This window comes from Pseudophryne corroboree, chromosome 3 (genome assembly GCF_028390025.1).
Source record: "Pseudophryne corroboree isolate aPseCor3 chromosome 3, aPseCor3.hap2, whole genome shotgun sequence".
Lineage (NCBI taxonomy): Eukaryota > Metazoa > Chordata > Amphibia > Anura > Myobatrachidae > Pseudophryne > Pseudophryne corroboree.
In genome coordinates, this window is record NC_086446.1 from 49,911,141 (window position 1) to 49,930,344 (window position 19,204).

Here is a 19,204-nt window from a genome sequence, read left to right on the forward strand (position 1 = left end):
AATGTCGTGCAGAGCGTGCCCCCGTCACCCTTGGGTGACAGCACCACAGCCGCAGAGTTTTGCATCCATTGTCGATAAAACCCAAGCGTGAGTTCCGAAGTGTCGACCCTCTACCAGGCGGGGGATCTGAAACCACCATAACGGGGAAATCCTTGCTCTTGGTGACAGGGCTATCCGCTGGTGCATGTGTAGGTGGGAGCCGGACCATTTGTTCAACAGATCCAGCTGGAAAGGATGGGCATGGAATCTTCCATACTGGAAAGCCTTGTATGAGGCCACCATCTTGCCCAACAGCCGGATGCAGAGATGCACCAAGACTTTCAGATGTTTTAGAATGGAGCGCACCATCGTTTGAATTGTCAAGGCTTTGTCCATAGGAAGGAACACCTTCGGAGACACCATTGCCCGGCAATGACCCATTGTGGCCGGGTTTGGCACCACAGGGTGGCATGTTTGTAAGACCGCATTGAGTGAGCGCAAATCCTGCATGATACGGTAAGTTTGGGCGGGGCCTGGTTTGCGAATTGGAAAGATCGGTGTTTGCGGCACTGACACATTTGCGCAAGACTCCCTGGTCCAGAAGTGAGCGGATGGATGGGTATGCCCCTTCCTCTACCTCTGGCTTCAGCGGGTATTGCACAATGTGTGGTGGGGACATTCCTGGTTGTAGCTGTACCATAATAGGGGTCACATCTTGAAGTAATCCTACCTCATCTTTATAGCTAGCCCATAAGCACTTGGGAACTGTATCCAGTAGGGTGTCGCGGATATGGGAGTTGGTTTGTTCAAGTTGCAGTGACAGGAGTGGTACAGGCGTGTCTACCAGTGCTTGTGCATTGCTTTCTAATGATTTAGGGATGTCTAAATAAATACCATCAGCTGTGCAGTAAATGGTACCTTTGAGTTTGCACAGTAGGTCACGGCCCAGCATCCAACAGGGGTAAATGCTGTACTTGTCCTGAGACTCCTACCGCTGGGATAGTATTGCCAGGAAACGTCTATGAAATACGCATGCGCAAAGATAGCGATACGACACGACACTGTGTGTCTCCTCTAATTAGCAATTAATTAGCAACTGAATTTACCTGTTGAGCATTTACTCGCAAAACACTGCTCTTACAAAATAATACAAACAGCAATTATATGGCCACTTAATATTTGTATTGTTAGCACAAACAAATCTGACACACTCACAAATAATGCACTGTATTTTTTGTACAAATAAAAAATAAATGATGTTAAATGCATGTTTTAATTATTTGTTTAATAATCTCAAATGTGACTAAACAAACTTATAAACTACATCAGCTAAATCTTCTCGACAGACATATTCCTTTGTACATACCAAATAACATGAGCACCATAAGGCAGCCTACATTTAATGTGACTTGATATGGTTTTTTTTTTTTTTTTTTGGGGGGGGGGGGGGGGGGGGGGGGAGAATGTGTCCATATCTAATACTATGGCATGTTGCCCCTAGTAACCCAAGTTTTTTTTTTTTGTGTGTGTTTTTATATGGTCAATTAAGTGTTGTGCAAGGCATACAGATTTAAAATTACACTATGCAATGTTTGTCTTAATATTCTGATTGTTCCCTTGTTCCACAAATGTCAATATGCCATGTTCAAGTTTACAGGGCACAGTTTTCGTGAGTGCATAACCTTTAATAAAACACACAAACAATTGTAAAGTAATTTTTTTTTACTTAAAAAAAAGATCAAAATCAACAACACAACATGGCTACAAATGAGCATCACATACAGAGATGGACATAGCAGCAAGCAGATGGCATTGGGCAAATGCACATAGCAGAACCCCGTACTATGGTAACACCTTCTTCTGACAAAATATGATGTTTTCAATTAAGTAAGTGAACCCCCAGCCAGACTAAACTTTTAGGGGAACTGAGGTAGATTCCGGAACAAACACACAAACATACACAGCACGCTAGGAAGAGGAAGATGGCTCAGGTGTAGGCACAAATAACTCCCAGGCTACAATTTAAAGAAAACCTTTCACTTTGAGGGAGTTCTACATTCTGGCCACACAAGTCAAAATAAAAAAATACCTTGAGGCAACATGTAAAACATGGGTGCTGCCCAGTGGTGCAAGTAGAAAAAATGTCTTACGGGTACTGTGTGCGCGCGCCGAAGGCGCGCGCGCAAAAAAATGGATGTGGCCAAATGCCACATGGGGCGTGGCCAATGGAAATGGGGGCGTGATACACATATGGGGGAGGGGCAGATACACGTATGACCCCAATAGTGCCAGATACACGTTGCCCCACAGTGCCAGATATACATTGCCCCACAGTGCCAGATACACATTGCCCCACAGTGACAGATATACATTGCCCCACAGTGCCAGATACACATTGACTAACAGTGCCAGATACACATTGCCCCACAGTGCCAGATACAGAAATGCCCCCAGAGTGCCAGATATACATTGCCTCGCAGTGTCAGATACACGTTGCCCCACAGTGCCAGATATACATTGCCCCACAGTGCCAGATACACATTGCCCCACAGTGCCAGATACACAAATGCCCCCACTGTGTCAGATATACATTGCCCCCCGTGCCAGATACAGAAATGCCCCTACAGTGCCAGATATGCCCCCAGTGCCAGATATCCCCCAGTGCCAGGTATACATGCCCCCCCAGTGCCAGATATCCCCCAGTGCCAAGTATACATGCCCCCCCTGTGCCAGATATCCCCCAGTGCCAGGTATACATGCCCCCCTGTGCCAGATATCCCCCAGTGCCAGGTATACATGCCCCCCCAGTGCCAGATATCCCCCAGTGCCAAGTATACATGCCCCCCTGTGCCAGATATCCCCCAGTGCCAGGTATACATGCCCCCCTGTGCCAGATATCCCCCAGTGCCAGGTATACATGCCCCCTGTGCCAGATATCCCCCAGTGCCAGGTATATATGCCCCCCAGTGCCAGATATCCCCCAGTGCCAGGTATATATGCCCCCCAGTGCCAGGTATATATGCCCCCAGTGCCAGATATCCCCCAGTGCCAGATATCCCCCAGTGCCAGGTATATATGCCTCCCAGTGCCAGATATCCCCCAGTGCCAGGTATATATGCCCCCAGTGCCAGATATCCCCCAGTGCCAGGTATATATGCCCCCCAGTGCCAGATATCCCCCAGTGCCAGGTATATATGCCCCCCAGTGCCAGATATCCCCCAGTGCCAGGTATATATGCCCCCCAGTGCCAGATATCCCCCAGTGCCAGGTATATATGCCCCCCAGTGCCAGGTATATATGCCCCCCAGTGCCAGATATCCCCCAGTGCCAGGTATATATGCCCCCCAGTGCCAGATATCCCCCAGTGCCAGGTATATATGCCCCCCAGTGCCAGATATCCCCCAGTGCCAGATAGAAATGCCCCCCCAGTGTCAGATATCCCCCAGTGCCAGGTATAACATGCCCCCCCCCTTCCCTGCTCACCGCTGCCGCTGGCCGCTGCCGTCCTGTGTGAGGGAAGGAGAGCGCAGCCTGTGCCTCTCCTTCCCCTCAGTCTCCGGCGGGTGTCTCACAGTTTAATTCAGCGCCGATCCGTGAGCCAATCAGAGCTCGCACCGCGAGCTCTGATTGGCTCACGGATCGGCGCTGAATTAAACTATGACAGCCGCCGGAGACTGAGGGGAAGGAGAGGCACAGGCTGCGCTCTCCTTCCCTCACATCAGCGGCGGTGCGAGGAGCGGCGGCCCGTCGGTGTGGGTACGGCGTACCCACGGCTAAATTCTTACGGGTACGCCGTACCCACCCGTACCCGCCCACTTGCACCACTGGTGCTGCCCATCTGGAGAGACATCACTTTCTCTTTTTTTCCCCCGCCTGATGATGTTCTTCTTGGCTTGGTCTGCGGAGCGACCTTCGAGTGCCCTGCCCAGTGGGATGTTCTTCCTGGGCAGGGGGAGGGGAGGGTGCCGATGTGGCTGGCTCTCTGCCACTGTGGGCAAGGGAGACAGCGATGTCCTGGAGCCCTTGCCGAATGGAATTGGCAAGTTCATTGAAGGAGGAGGCGAGTTGATCTTGGCCCTGCCTGATCTCTACCAGACCTTGGCAGAGTTGAGCTACACCTTGCTCCACACTGGTTCTGTGCTCAGTGAGCCGGACAGGTATCTGGCTTACCTCCCGGAGCATCCTGTCCTGAAAAGCATTCAGGCTCTCACCATACCTGGCTATTTCAGTCAGGATTTCCGGGATAGCAGAGGGTTGGGTGGGGGGGCTAGTTGGAATCTGGATGGGTGGGATTTGTGGTCCCATACTGCCAGACACACTATGTCCCTCCACCTCAGCCACATAACCCTCCTGTGACTCTACCTGCTCACCCCCCTGTGCTGTGTTATGTGCAAAGCAAATAGAAGAATGAGTGGAAAAAGAGTAGAAAAAAACAATGAGACTTTTGTTTAAAAAAAAAAATGTGTGTAAACTTACCTGGCAAGTCATGTGCATGGAGTATTTCAGGCAGGTCCGTGTCCATATAAGACACCCCAACCCCCACCTCGTAGCTCACACAGTCCATCGCTATCTCCTCCAGATCTGTGTATTCCACAGTGGCAGCTGGTCCTCCCCCTGTTGCCCTCGAGGCATTCCACTCCGCAGACCTCTTGCCCTTCAGGCGGGATTTGAAGTCGGCCCAACTACATATGTGGGGAAAAATAGGGGCAAGGTAGTGTTAAATTATGCAAACCTGCTTTAATATATAGTACACATGTTATGCATTTGGTTGCTATAGGCAACATCACATCTAAGTAACTTTTTAATAATACTTGGCACAGAAAATGGACTGGCAATATACACTTACCGTCTTCGAACTTCCTGCGAGGTGCGGACTATTGAGCCGACTTCATTAATAGAATTAGTGATGTCCCTCCAAATTCTGTCTTTGGTTGCAGCACCCATGTTTTTGGGTCCTCAATGTATTTTTTGCATGGCCTGTGTGACCAAAATCCGTAACTCCCTCTTAGTGAAGGCGGGCTGTCTTTTCTTTTTTTTGGAAGTAGCCTGTGAGCTATCGTCCTGACCTTCCACACCATCTTCCTCTTCACTAGCTGCTTGTGTAGTTTGTGTTTGAGCTGCTAGTCCGGAATCACCCTCAGTTTCCCCACTAGCTATGTCTGGCAGGGGATTCACTCCTAACTCCTGGGTAGCAGAAGAAGGAGTTTGTATAGTACTGGGTCCTGCTATTTCAGAGTCAGCATTGGCAAACTCAAGCATCTGCCTCCGCAGTGCTAAGCTTCTATGTGCTAAAGCTGCCATCTGCTTCTGCACCTCGTCCATCTCTGCTGCCGTCTGCTCACGAGTAGCCATGTTGCTGGTAGCATGTGTGTATGCACGAGTGTTTAGCTATTTATAGCTGCGTGTGTTTTCCGGTGCGGAATTCCGCACAGGTGTATATTATGCAAATTGGTCCACTAATTGTTGCACTGTATATAAGCGCCCTGCATGCAGCCTGTGTGCGTGTATGCTGAAAATTACTGAATGACGATGGACATTTCTGAGAGCACATTTCTGAATGAGTTTAGAGAGTATTTTATATTGTTTCAGTAGTTTTTTAATGTAATGTTCTCCTTTTCAGGTATGTTGTGTAAGATTGTTACATACAATGGTTTTTTTTATTTTATTTTTTTTGTATATATATGTGAAGACTAATATGTTTATGATTTAAAGCCATATCTGAATGATATGTTTGTGTGTGTGTGTGTGTGTGTGTGTGTGTCCGCGGGTGCAAATCTCTGCCCATGAGAACTGTACAAACTGTCCTGCACATCAATGTACACATATCAATAAAGTTTATTACAGATGACACCATACATTTCCAACCAATCACATGCAACCACAAACTATAAATATAAGCCCATATATGGAAAACGCCATTGCCATGATGCGCGCAGCAGCATTCACGCGCCGTGAGCTGCGCGTCCTGGTGGCAGTGATGGACCGCCGCGTAGGCCGCGCAGGGCCCTTTGTCCCACATAGGGTAAAGCGCGAGGCGTACGCGGAGGTCCGCCGCTTATTGAGATCCCGCGTCTGCAGCAGGAGGACCATAATCCAACTGGAGAGGCGCTGGAGCGATCTCCGCAGGCGGACGCCGGACCTGTTGGCGGAACTCCGCCAACAAATCCGGGATTTACGTAGATGCAGTAAGTTTATCACATTACATAACACTGAGATTATTAGCATAAACTTTGCATATTTTCTCTAAGTGATAGTGTGAAAATTAGCACACTGACAATGAACTATTGTAGAATAAACATGACACAGTGTGTGTGGTTAGGGCAAGCAGTACTGACTGTGTAGCAAGGTGCTTCTGAAAAAGTGCATGTTGTTGTACAGAGTTGCTACACAGGCTGTCAACTGAACCCAATAACTTACTCAGTGGTGTAATTTTAATAAGGTGGAGGTTTTTAGAACTGGTGATGTTGCCTATAGCAATCAATCAGATTCAATCTATTAGATTCTATAAGCAGCTTAATAAATGTTAGGTATAATCAGATTGGTTGCTATGGCCAACATCACCAGTTTTAAAATTAAAAAAACCTATTAATGTTACCCCTGTGTCTTTAACATGGGACAGAACAGTGTACTTGAAAAATGGTGTTGTTAAAATTTGTCATGCTACAACCTAAATATTACATGTCATTCTAGGACCACCACAACGGCAAGCTGCTGCTGGGAGCCCCGACCAAGCCCCTTCTGAGCCCCCCTACCCTTCTGTTGCCCAATCCCCTTCTCCTTCCCAGTCCCCTTCTCAGCCCTTCTCCCCTTCTGTTGCCCAATCCCCTTCTCCTTCCCAGTCCCCTTCTCAGCCCCCCTCCCCTTCTGTTGCCCAATCCCCTTCTCCTTCCCAGTCCCCTTCTCAGCCCCCCTCCCCTTCTGTTGCCCAATCCCCCTCTCCTTCCCAGTCCCCTTCTGATCCCCCCTCCCCTTCTGTTGCCCAATCGCCCTCTCCTTCCCAGTCCCCTTCTGAGCCCCCTCCCCTTCTGTTGCCCAAACCCCCTCTCCTTCCCAGTCCTTCTGAGCCCCCCTCCCCTTCTGTTGCCCAAACCCCCTCTCCTTCCCAGTCCCCTTCTGAGCCCCCCTCCCCCTCTCTTTACCAATACCCATCTCTGTCCCCCTCTGAAGGTGGACAAACAACCACTCCGGCCATCTCTCCCTCTCTTTCCCAGACCCCCTCTCTGGCCCCCTCCCCCTCTGTTGCCCAAACACCCTCTCCGCCCCCCTCCCCCTCTCAATAAGACCCACCCTCTGAAAGCAGGTCCCCAATCCCTCCTCCTTCCCCAATCCAGCCTCCTTCCCCCATCCAGCTGCCTTCCCCATCCAGTGAATGGGCCGAAGAAGCCCCTGCGGATATTCCGGGGAGTCCGCATGTGGCAGATGCGAGTAAGTTTTTAAACATTTAAAATGTATTGGTTACCTACTTACACTTACAATTACAAAACATGCAGTGTTGTAATGTGGGCAATCTTGGCCCAAGGAAAAATGTTTGTGTTCTTCTTCATGGTCTTGATGTTGCGTTTACATTTATGTGAGTATCATTAGATGTACAGTGTCTATGTGTGCAATGTTTTGTCTGTCCACTCTAGGTCGACACTTATTAGGTCGACAGGGTTGCCAGGACAACATGGTTTATATGTGCTAGGTTGTCAGTGAAACAGTTAGACCTGAGTGGAGTTTAGTATGTTGTTGTTCTTTTACACTTGTGCCTGGGTATTCATAATATTTGCACTTTCCACTCGCATGCTTCACTTTGTTAGCCAGCCTAACGACACAATGATTTGTGCTGTGAAAGTTACACTCACAAAATGCTTATTTGATTTTTCAAAACCTGTTTGGCCTTATTTAGAAAGGCAGGCTTTCAGGGAGTGTGGCCATGCTAGGATATGTTGTCCTTCTGAAGATGTTGATATGTAGTGTGATGATGCAGGGCCAACCCCCAAAAAAACAAGTTGGCTTCACTCCAGATGTGATGGAATGCCAACATGGTGTTACATTTACTAAGATGGTAGCTCTCTTTAAGATGGGATGTTGCCCATAGCAACCAATAAGATTAAACTTGTAATTTTTTTGACCACTTCTACAAGATAATATGTAGAATTTGATTGGTTGCTATGGTCAACGTCCCATCTTAAATAGAACTCCCATAGTAGTAAATGTACCCCATGGTGTGGTACACTTTCTTAAAAAAACAAAAACAAAACATTGCTGAGCAGGCTTGTGTGTTGTTCTGCTACTGATTTATCCTTAAAACAGCCATGCTGTAGTCACTTTGGCATTAAAGTGTGCTTTCTGCCTTGCTTGTATAATAGGTAATGTGAGTAAGTTAGTAATTTTTTCTTTGACTCTTCTTTTCAGATGCTGCAGTTGGAGATCCCAACAGTTTGCCGGCACTTTTTCTGCGCCTAAAAGGAAATTTGAGGGCAGTAATTGCCGATATAGAGGCAATAGAGACATTTTTTACATTTTTTAATTTTTATTTGGTTAACCGTTTTATATCTGAAAAAAAAAATATTTAAAAAAAATAAATTCACAAATTGATTAAGTTAAGCGGATGTTGTGTTTATTTATGCTCTAAAGGAACAGCATATTGGCGTGCAGAAATTGGTGACCTAAAACAGTTCACACATCTTACTTTAGAAACATTTTTAAACAATATACCAACAATAATTAAAAAAAAAAAAAACCCCGTTAGGAGGTTATGGATTATAAATACATGTGAACACATTTATTCACACACTACACATCTACACAATACTTCAAACATTTGCATTAGACCAGGCACATTTCCCATATCTATATTTGTAATTTATCCAGATCAATGTTTATGGCCAATTATGCCTACAAAGTGTTCTTCTGGTATTCTTTGAAGACTTAATTGGTCAGGACCATTGTCATTCATTACACTAATTGGATTCGTAATTGAGGAGGGATTGTGGACTTTAAACTGAAAGGTGTAATTTCACTTAATAGAAAAAAAAACCCAATGTTGTGCGTTTTTCCGCAAAAGTGTGCACTTTTAAGAAGAATGTGTAAATCTACGAAAACTTAGTATTTTTACGTTGAGGTTTGTGTTAATGCGATGGTTTCGCATTGCTGCGATGTCATTTGGCGTATGCCCACTTTGTGTAATACTGCGGACGAATTAGCAAAAATACGTTGGGGGCGGCTATTCGCAATTTTGCAACATGTTCGCAATTTTGCTCATACCTCGTGTGAACGAAAAAAAAGCGAACAACTCGGAATGAGGGCCATGGTTTTGCCCATTTGCTAACACAACTGCTGCTGCGATCAGGTCTGAATTAGGCCCCATATTGGCAGTGTTCATTCCAGGCATTCTAAACTGGGAAGTGGACTTCCTGAGGATCCCTGGCTTCTCGACACAAACACAAGGTTCTTGAACCAGAGATCCTCAGGGGGCGTTCATGGACATATTGGCATTCCCATGGAACTTTCATCTGCCTTACATATTCCCTCCAGTGTCACTTCTGCCCAGGGTCCTTCAGAAGTTCAAACAAGAAGGAAATCTCATTCTGATCACTCCAGCATGGCCCACACATCACTGGTTCCCAGACCTACAGGGACTTGCGGCAGTGCGTCCCCTTCTGCTTCCTTAGTGACAAGACCTACAGCAGGGCCCTTACCTGTATCTGGGCCTGGCCAGACTGGCTTTGACAGCGTGGCACTTGAAGCATCACACCTAAGGACTAAAATGTTCTCTGAGTCTGTTAGACTATGCTGAAGGCCTGAAAACCGGCCTCTGGACAGATTTATTAGAGTATGGCATTCTTACTTCACCTGGTGTGCTGCTAAGTATTATGATGCTTCCAGGTTTTTCTCCAGAGAGGTTTGGACTTAAGCCTTCGGCTTGCCTCTCTCAAGGTACACATCTCTGCCTTGTCGGTATGGTTCCAGTGCAAGATTGCCTCCATACCTGATGTATGCATGTTCTTTCAGGGCAAGGTATGTATTCAGCCTCCCTATGTCTCTCTAGTTGATCCATGGGACCTGTCTATTGTACTGAAGGCTCTTCAAGAGTCTCCATTTGAGCCCATTGAATAAGTATAGCTAAAATTGCTTACAGCCAAGGTTGTTTTCTTGCTATTGCCTCTGCAAGGAGGGTTTCGGACTTAGGCGCATTGTCCTGTTGTCCTCCCTTTAATCTTTCACTGTGACAGGGCAGTTTTCCGAACTAGACCTGGTTACCTACCTAAGGTGGTTTCATCCTTTCACATTAACCAAGAGACTGTGGTTTTGGCCTTTGTCTCTTCAGACTTGTTGGCTAAAGAGTGGTCTTTGTATTTGGTCAGGGCCCTACATATATATGTGGATCGTATAACCCCCATTAGACAGTCTGATGCTCCCTTTGTACTGTTTGGTTTCCACAAACTTGGCTGGCCTGCTAATAAGCAAACACTGGCCAGATGGATTAAAATGGTGATTGGACATGCTTATACGCACGCTGGTCTTCCAGTTCCAGCTTCAGTTAAGGCCCATTCTACTCAGTCTGTTGGACCTTCTGTGGTGGACCAATGTGGCGTGCACGTGGAACAATTGTGCAGGGTGGCTAAGTGGTCTTAAGTGAACACGTTTCTTAGGTTCTATGTCTTCAATACCTTCACCTCCCAGGATGCATCCCTGATATTTCTCTGTGGAAACGCTATGTACCCTGCTGCAGAAAATAAGAGTTATGGTAGACTAACCATGGTCAACTCTTTTTCTGCGAAGTACATAGGTTCCACAGGGCGCCCACCCAGACGCACCTAAGCTTTTTTGGGTTTGTATGGCATTAGCCACTGGTTTCTTCTCATGTCAGTAAGAAAGTGTTCTTATGTGACTACCATCTTCCTTCTCTCTTGCCTGCTTCCTGCATTGGACTGGTTAACAAAACTGAGCTCACAGTGCCTGGAGGCGGGGTTATAGAGCAGGGCCCCAATGCATCCTGGGACAGCTAAAGCTTTAGTTGTTGGTGCCTGGATCCAGTTCCATCTCTACACCCTGATGTTTCCCCGTGGAACCTATGTAGTTCGCAGAATTAATTATGGTAAGTCTACCATACCTCTTTTTTTTTTTTTTAAATAGTCCAGTTTATTGAAATAACATAGATAGGCGCAGATCTATCACAAGAATATGTTACACGTGTCCCTGAGTGATGACATCTAAAAAACACAAACTAAAATAAAAATGGAAATAAGATTACCTTCCCTGAAAAGTGTAAGGCAAAATTCCACCCAAAATAAAACATTTAGTTGTGGGTGAAACTCGATGAGATAAAATGTGTTTCCTGCCCAGCAGTGGTCCAGAAAGTCCCATCAGTGATGTCCAATACTCCTGAGCAGTAGACTCTTGGTTATGGTCAAACAAGACTTGGTTGGGGTTGACAATCTCCTGCTCCTGGAACAGCCAACTCATGAGAAGTTCATAGTGGAGGCGCTTTGAAGGCCTTCTACCAATTGTATTCATTTTTTAAATAAAGGAGTCAAAATATAAAGTGTTGTCTCAGAAAGTAGAAAACTAAAACAAGATATTACAATGTACAATTTATTAAAATATCAGTATATACAACATAAAATTAAGATATCTCCTCATAGTGTCATTCTCTTTGCTCAGGAAAGAGAAGTAGTGAGAGAGAGAGCACTGTCTCTTTACATACACCCATACAGGAACACCCACACATCGGGCAGTACTTATTTGTGGCGGCTGTTGTGTTCTCTTGGTGGCGACTTTGACTGAGGAACAATTGTTGCATGTGAGTGTTTTCTTTTGAAGAAAAATCTATGCTATGATTAAGAGTTCATTTATGGCCTGTTATAAATTAAAGCTTATGCTCGAAAAATGTCTGTCAGAACTTATGGCCTAAAAATAAATAGGAGCTCACCCCATAAACACTGTTCCTCATGACCTCATACATACCTTTATACTATTTAGCTGATCCTATTCCAAAAACCTACTACCCACACTACAAAGTGAGTTTTCTTTCCTATCCACTCAATAAAAATATATACATTTCTTGTTTAAATAAAACACTTTACGCCTGAAAATGTTTCACCTGGGTAAACGTGTGAGTAATTTAAGGTTCAACAAAATCTGATTTATGTAATCATGGAAATGGCCTCTCTCTTGTGTGACTTCTCTGATGGTTAACAAGATATATTTTGCGTGTAAAACATTTCCCACACTCAGAACAAGGAAATGGTTTCTCACCTGTGTGAGTTCTCTGATGTGTAACAAGACCTGATTTCCGTGTAAAACATTTCCCACACTTAGAACATGGAAATGGCTTTTCACCTGTGTGACTTCTCTCATGTGTAATAAGAGATGATTTGTCTGTAAAACATTTCCCACACTGAGAACATGGAAATGGCCTCTCACCTGTGTGACGTCTCTCATGTATAACAAGACTTGCTTTCTTTCTAAAACATTTCCCACACTCAGAACATGTAAATGGATTATCACCTGTGTGACTTCTCTCATGTCTAACAAGACATGATTTCTTTCTGAAACATTTCCCCCACTCAGAACATGGAAATTGTCTCTCACTTGTGTGAATTCTCTGATGTCTAACGAGATATAATTTTCGTGTAAAACATTTCCCACACTCAGAACAAGGAAATGGTTTCTCACCTGTGTGAATTCTTTGATGTATAACAAGTCCTGATTTGCGTGTAAAACATTTCCCACACTCAGAACATGGAAATGGCTTCTCACCTGTGTGATTTCTCTGATGTCTAACAAGATCTGATATGTGTGTAAAACATTTCCCACACTCAGCACATGGAATTGGCCTCTTACCTGCCTTACTTGGCTGATGGGTAATATGTTTTGCGCTATGTGTAAAGCATTTGGCATCTATAGAACTGGGAAATGTCTTATCTACTCTAAGAGCTGTGGTGGATGAACCAATATCCGAGTTATCAGAAGAACACTGCTCATGGTTAGAGGTAACATATGATATATCAGCACTGCGAGGTACTGGATGTATAATTGGTCTCACAGGGTTTTCTCCTGGATACTCTTCTGTGATGTATTTAATTTCTTTTTCACAATCTGAAGATACAAAGGGACATTCAGCCAATATATTTCTTCTGTTACATCCACCTACAGGGAAAAAAAACCCAAGCATATCATGTTACTGGAAGACCTCCATGACAACAATAAGTAGTAGGTTAAGGGGATTATTCAGAGTTGTTAGCAAACCAAAAAAGTTGGCAATTGGGCAAAATCATGCTGCACTGTAGGTGGGGCAGATGTAACATGTGCAGAGTAAGTTAGATTTGGGTGGGTTATATTGTGTTTCTGTGCAGGGTAAATACTGGCTGCTTTATTTTTACACTGCAATTTAGATTTCAGATTGAACACACCCCACCGAAATTTAACTCTCTGCACAAGTTACATCTGCCCCACCTGCAGTGCAAAATGGTTTTGCCCAATTGCTAACTTTTTTGGTTTACTAAAATCTCCGAATAACCCCCTAAATCATCTCACGCTTTAGATAGGTAAAAGTCCACATGCCTGGAAGGTCCATCACTGACCTCACCCCTACCTTCCTAGTCTTAAGTGAATTGTCCAAGCTACTTCTAAAAAAATATAAACACATACAAGGGAGGGATACGTTGGGCTGCTATAGAGTTCTTAAAAGAAACAAAATTCAGGTAACATAGTTTTTTTTTTTTCCAGAGGTAGTGGCCACAGCTCTTCCTGATATCTCAGCTTGGGCTCCCATGGTGCTGTTAGATCCTCCACTGCTCCCGCTTGGAAATCCTTGTGATTAGTGTGAAGGAGGGAAACATATCTCAGCTTGGGCTCCCCTGGTGCTGTTAGATCCTATACTGCTCCCACTTGGCAATCATTGTGATCAATGTGACGGAGGGAAACATATCTCAGCTTGGGCTAACCTGATGCTGTTAGATCCTCCACTGCTCTCGCTTGGCAATCCGTGTGATCAGTGTGACTGAGGGAATCATATCTCAGCTTGGGCTCCCCAGATGCTGTTAGATCCTCTATCGCTCCTGCTTGGCATTCCCTGTGATCAGTGTGATGGAGGGCAATACATATCTCAGCTTGGGCTCCCCAGATGCTGTTAGATCCTCTATCGTTCCTGCTTGGCAATCCCTGTGATCAGTGTGAAGGAGGGAAACATATCTCAGCTTGGGCTCCCCTGGTGCTGTTAGAGCTTCTATTGATCCCACTTGGCAATCCCTGTGACAAGAGTAAGTACACTTTCATTTTGTATTGGGTGTTGATACCAATATGATCTATTTGGTGTTCCTGAATGTCAGAAGTGCAGTGTGCTGGACTGTCTGCCTGTTACAGCTGCGGCTTGCGAATCCAATCCCAGCATCTGGTCGTCACTAAGCGACCGAGACGCTCCGGTACTACCGGTCCCCGGCCGGGGTTGCTAGGCAGCAGGGTCACTGGAAGATTTCTGTGGTTGTCACACAGGAGGAGGGTGGACGTGCAGTAGCACAGCTGCTGGGTGTTGGTTATTAAGGGAGGCTGGCTGTGCTTGTTGCTCATTGGTTCATTCTCCTTTATAGTCTGGCTCTGTTCCTCACTCCTTGCTGGTTATAGTCACTGGTCGCAGCGGGGGCCCTTGACGCTTAGTTCAGTCTCTGGGGTATATTTACTAAGTTTCGTGTTTCTGCCGATTTCAATCGAATGACATCGGCCGTGCAAAACTGCAACTTTTTGAATTTGTAATCGGTAATTTACTAAGCTACCATGTTTCTCAAATTCATATTTTCCGATGTCGATGCCATTCGTATTGTCAGGCAGTGTTTTACGGGAGTGACTAGTAAAACACTGCCGGACATAACACAATGAAGCCCGGCCGGATCAGTGAGACGTCATGGCGCTCTCCAGATTGACAGGCCAGGTGCGCACAGCCAATCATGAGGAGCGCAGCTTCATTCTCGCCTATGATGGGAAGTTTGTGGTCTGGGTCTGCGACTAACCGCAAGGTTAATTGGGGTCACTCTTGTGGCCCCAATTAACCTCGCAGTTAGCCGCAGACCACAAAATTCCCATCATAGGTCAGAATGGAGCTGCGCGAAGCTCCATTCTAGCTGGTGCGCTCCACCTGAATGACAGGCCAGGAGCGCACAGCCAATCAGGAGAGCGCCATGATGTGGCGCTCCCTGATTGGCTGCTGGGTCCCCTAGTGACAGGAGTCACGGGGGGTCCTGGCATTCGGGGAAAAGGGTTCCATGTGTAAACATGGAACCACTTTAGTTTATTGGACCGGGTTTTTTGCATTTTATTACCTTTTAGTCCCTGTAGATTACTTCAGGAACGAAGAGGACCGAGCTTCACTGGATTGGTTGTAAGTATATTTTTTTTCTACATGGAGAAGTGGATGTGAATGGCGGCATGGGATGTAGGTATGTATGTATGAGTGTATAAGTGTGCATGTATGTTTATTACATTTTTACTGTCACGATGTGTATGTGTACTGTTTTTTGATCGGTATTTCTTTTGTTGTAGAACTACAGGTACCAGCGGGTCCGTTTTTCCCCTGCATGCTGGTGCTTGTGGTTCTCCAAGTACCAGCAAGCAGGGGGGGGGGGTTGAGGCTTGCTGGGACTTGTAGTTCCACAGCAAAAGACAATATTCTTTATTCTACACTTCAAAAGGCTATCAGCCCCCCATGCACCGCCTGGGGGTCCCCACTCCCCCAGCAAATCCTGGCCAGGGGTGACTAGTTGGGGGGTAATGCCATGGCCGCAGGGACCTACATAAATGTGTCCCCCGGCTGTGGCATTATCTCCCTGGCTAGTGGAGCCTGGTGCTGGTTTCAAAAATATGGGGGACCCCTATGTCTTTTGTTCCCCATATTTTTCGAACCAGGACCGTCCCAAGAGCCCGGTGCTGTTTGGCTAAATACTGGGGAACTCCTGTTCAATTTCCCCCCAGTATTTATACAACCAGGGCCGGCTCAAAGAGTGCGAGGCTGGTTATGCTTAGGAGGGAGGGACCCCATGCAATTTTTTGGGGGGGATTTTTAACTTTTACAGACCCTTTTTCACAGATAAGTATCTCACTGATCCATGCATGACTATCTGAACATGCCAGCAAAAAGCAGGTCTATTTGAAACCTCCATTTTTTTTACAAATTCTATGCTTTCCCAGCAGTGTTTGGCTATTGTCGGCAGTGATTGAGAATACAAATTCTTAGTAAATTACCGAGTTCTATTAAACAGGCGCATTTGACCGATGGTGTGTTCATTCGTATTTGTATAGACGGCCGTGAAAAAAATACGAATGTCCCAAACACTGCCGAGTTTAATGTTTAGTAAATTACTGAGATGCCACTTAGAAAAACCCCCAGATCCAAATAAAATTGGGACCTTAGTAAATATACCCCTCAGTCTGTGAATTTTTCCTTCCGTTTGTCAGCACTCATCTCAGAATCAGAATCAGGTTTATTGGCCAGGTATACTTGCATATACTAGGAATTTGTCTTCGGTTTGCTTTACAACAGCCAAGTAGGTAACAGATAAGCAGGTAGGGGGGTAAGCAAAGTCACACAGATAGGTATACGGTAGGAACACAAGTGAGTTACATGTATGTCTAGTCAGTCAATGTTCAGGAGTTCAGCAGGCGGACCGCTTGGGGAAAGAAACTTTTGAGGCTTCCGGTGGACCTGGCGGGGACGGCCCTGTAACGCCTGCCTGAAGGAAGCAAGTTAAACATGCTGTGGCCGGGGTGTAGCTGGTCTTTTACTATCTTCATTGCCCGCTTTTTAGCTCTGGACAAGTACAGGTCCTGGACTGAGGGAAGGTCGGCCCCGATGATCTTCTCTGCGGTTCTGACCACCTTTTGGAGCCTGCATCTGTCCCTCGCGCTGGCGGAGCTGTACCATACGAGTATCGAGGAGCACAGTACCGACTCCACGATCGCGGAGTAGAAGAGGAGCAGAAGCTTCTGTGGGATGTTGAACTTCCTTAGTTGCCTGAGAGAGAACAACCTCTGCTGCGCTTTCCCAACAGTGGCGTCAGCGTTGGACCCCCATTTAAGGTCCCGGGAGATTGTGGTCCATAGAAACTTGAAGGAGTCCACTAGCGATACCACACTGTCAGCAATCGTTAGCGGAGGTGCACTAGATGACTTCTTCCTGAAGTCCACTATCATCTTGACAGTTTTGAGGGGGTTGAGCTCGAGGTTGTTGTGGATGCACCACTGGGCCAGCCGGTCTACTTCCCATCTATAGGCCGATTCGTCCCCATCCTTGATGAGGCCGATGACGGTGGTGTCATCTGCGAATTTGATGATCCTTACTGATTGCGCCTCTGAGGTACAGTCATTTGTGTACAGGGAGAAGAGCAGGGGTGAGAGGATACATCTCTAGACAGTGTTCCAGTGTCCAGCCTTTATTCAGCACCATAGTCTGTTGAGCAAAATTTAGCATTTTTACTTTATGCCCTAGTTAATATTACTATTGTACACTAGTGCTAAGTAACTTGTGCACTAGTGATAAGTAGAAGTTACTGCTCCTCCCAGTCCAGAGGCAGCTCCCGTTAGGGTTTTTTTTTGTTATTATCTCCTCAGCTTCTTCCTCCCCTCAGTCCTATTTCCCCTTTTCTCGTACTTCAGTTCCAGCCTTATCTCCACTGTTTGCCTTCTCTTTGTCTTGTTCTTCTCTGTTCTATGCCTTTTGTGTAATCTAGTATTCTTTTCCTTACCAGCATTGGCTTAGCGATACAACCTGAATAACCCCCTTAGTCCTTAAAATCTAACCAAATCTTTGGAAAGTCCTTACATGTGGTAAGTGTCCAAAAAGGTAAAGTATCTAGAAGTGTGAGAAAGCAGCGCCACCTAGTGTAGAAAGTGTGAGAAAGCAGCGCCACCCAGTGTAGAAAGTGTGAGAAAGCAGCGCCACCCAGTGTAGAAAGTGTGAGAAAGCAGCACCACCTAGTATAGAAAGTGTGAGAAAGCAGCGCCACCTAGTGTAGAAAGTGTGAGAAAGCAGCGCCACCTAGTGTAGAAAGTGTGAGAAAGCAGCGCCACCTAGTGTAGAAAGTGTGAGAAAGCAGCGCCACCCAGTGTAGAAAGTGTGAGAAAGCAGCGCCACCTAGTGTAGAAAGTGTGAGAAAGCAGCGCCACCTAGTGTAGAAAGTGTGAGAAAGCAGCGCCACCTAGTGTAGAAAGTGTGAGAAAGCAGCGCCACCTAGTGTAGAAAGTGTGAGAAAGCAGAAAATACCACCATTTAAAATGTCGACAGGTCAAAAAGTTGACACGCTTTTCAACTTTTTTGTGTGTGTGTCGACATAGGTTGACATGGACACCATATAAGTGTACCGCGGCCCCTCGCATGGCTCGCCATGCTTCGGTCACGGTACGTCGCTGCGCTCGGCCCATTATTATATTCCCCCTCCACGTCCACTGGGATGGTGAAGTATGAAACAAGTCGGTTTCAATGAATAAAAATCATGAAAAACTCATGGCAATTTTTTGACCTGTCAACATTTTAAATGTCGACATTTTTAATGTCTGTATTTTGACAATGTCGGTATTTTGAGTATCTGTCAATGGTTGTCGGTAAATTAACTGCAACCCAGTATGTAGAGGCCAAATCAAACCCATTCCTGAACAATGTTTGCAGTGTGGTAGGGTGCCTTATCCTGCTGTAAGAGGCTGCAGCCACCAGGGAATACAGATGTCATGAAGAGGTGTATTTTGTCTGCAACCATGGATAGGTAGGTGTTACATGTCAAAGTCCACCAGAAGGCCAGGATCCAAGGTTTCCCAGAAGAACCGTGCCCAGAGCATCAAACGGCCTCTGCCGCATTCTTCCCATAGTGCATCCTGGTGTGTCAGGTTAAGGAGACACATGCACCCGCTGCCCATATTATATAAAAGAAAATATGATTCATCAGACCAGGCCACTTTCTTCTTTTGCTTCATGGTCTAGTTTTGATACTTCTGTGCCCATTTTAGGCTCTTTAGAAGAAGATGAACATGGGTCAGCATGGGCACTCAGACCGGACTATGGCTATGCAGCCCCATACAGAGCCAGCTGTGATGCAGTTTGTTCTGACACTTTTCTATCATAGTCATCATTACCTCTTTCAGCAATTTGTGCTACAGTACATCTACTATGGAATAGGACCAGAAGAGCTAGCCTTCGCTCCCCAAGAGCATCATTGATCCTTGGGCACCCATGACCCAGTCGCCATTTCACTATTTG

The 19,204-nt window shown here is 45.9% G+C and overlaps 1 protein-coding gene across 2 annotated transcripts in view; it reads right to left on the reverse strand.

The window, feature by feature from the left end:
* Positions 1-8,687: 8,687 nt before the first annotated feature.
* LOC135054702 (oocyte zinc finger protein XlCOF7.1-like) overlaps positions 8,688-19,204 on the reverse strand; it is a 58,151-nt gene continuing 47,634 nt past the window's right edge. For both annotated transcript variants that reach the window (XM_063957976.1, XM_063957975.1), the window contains exon 7: positions 8,688-13,116. In XM_063957976.1, coding sequence (XP_063814046.1) covers positions 12,119-13,116 — 998 coding nt within the window. In that variant the 3' untranslated portion in view covers positions 8,688-12,118. The remainder of the gene's footprint in view (positions 13,117-19,204) is intronic.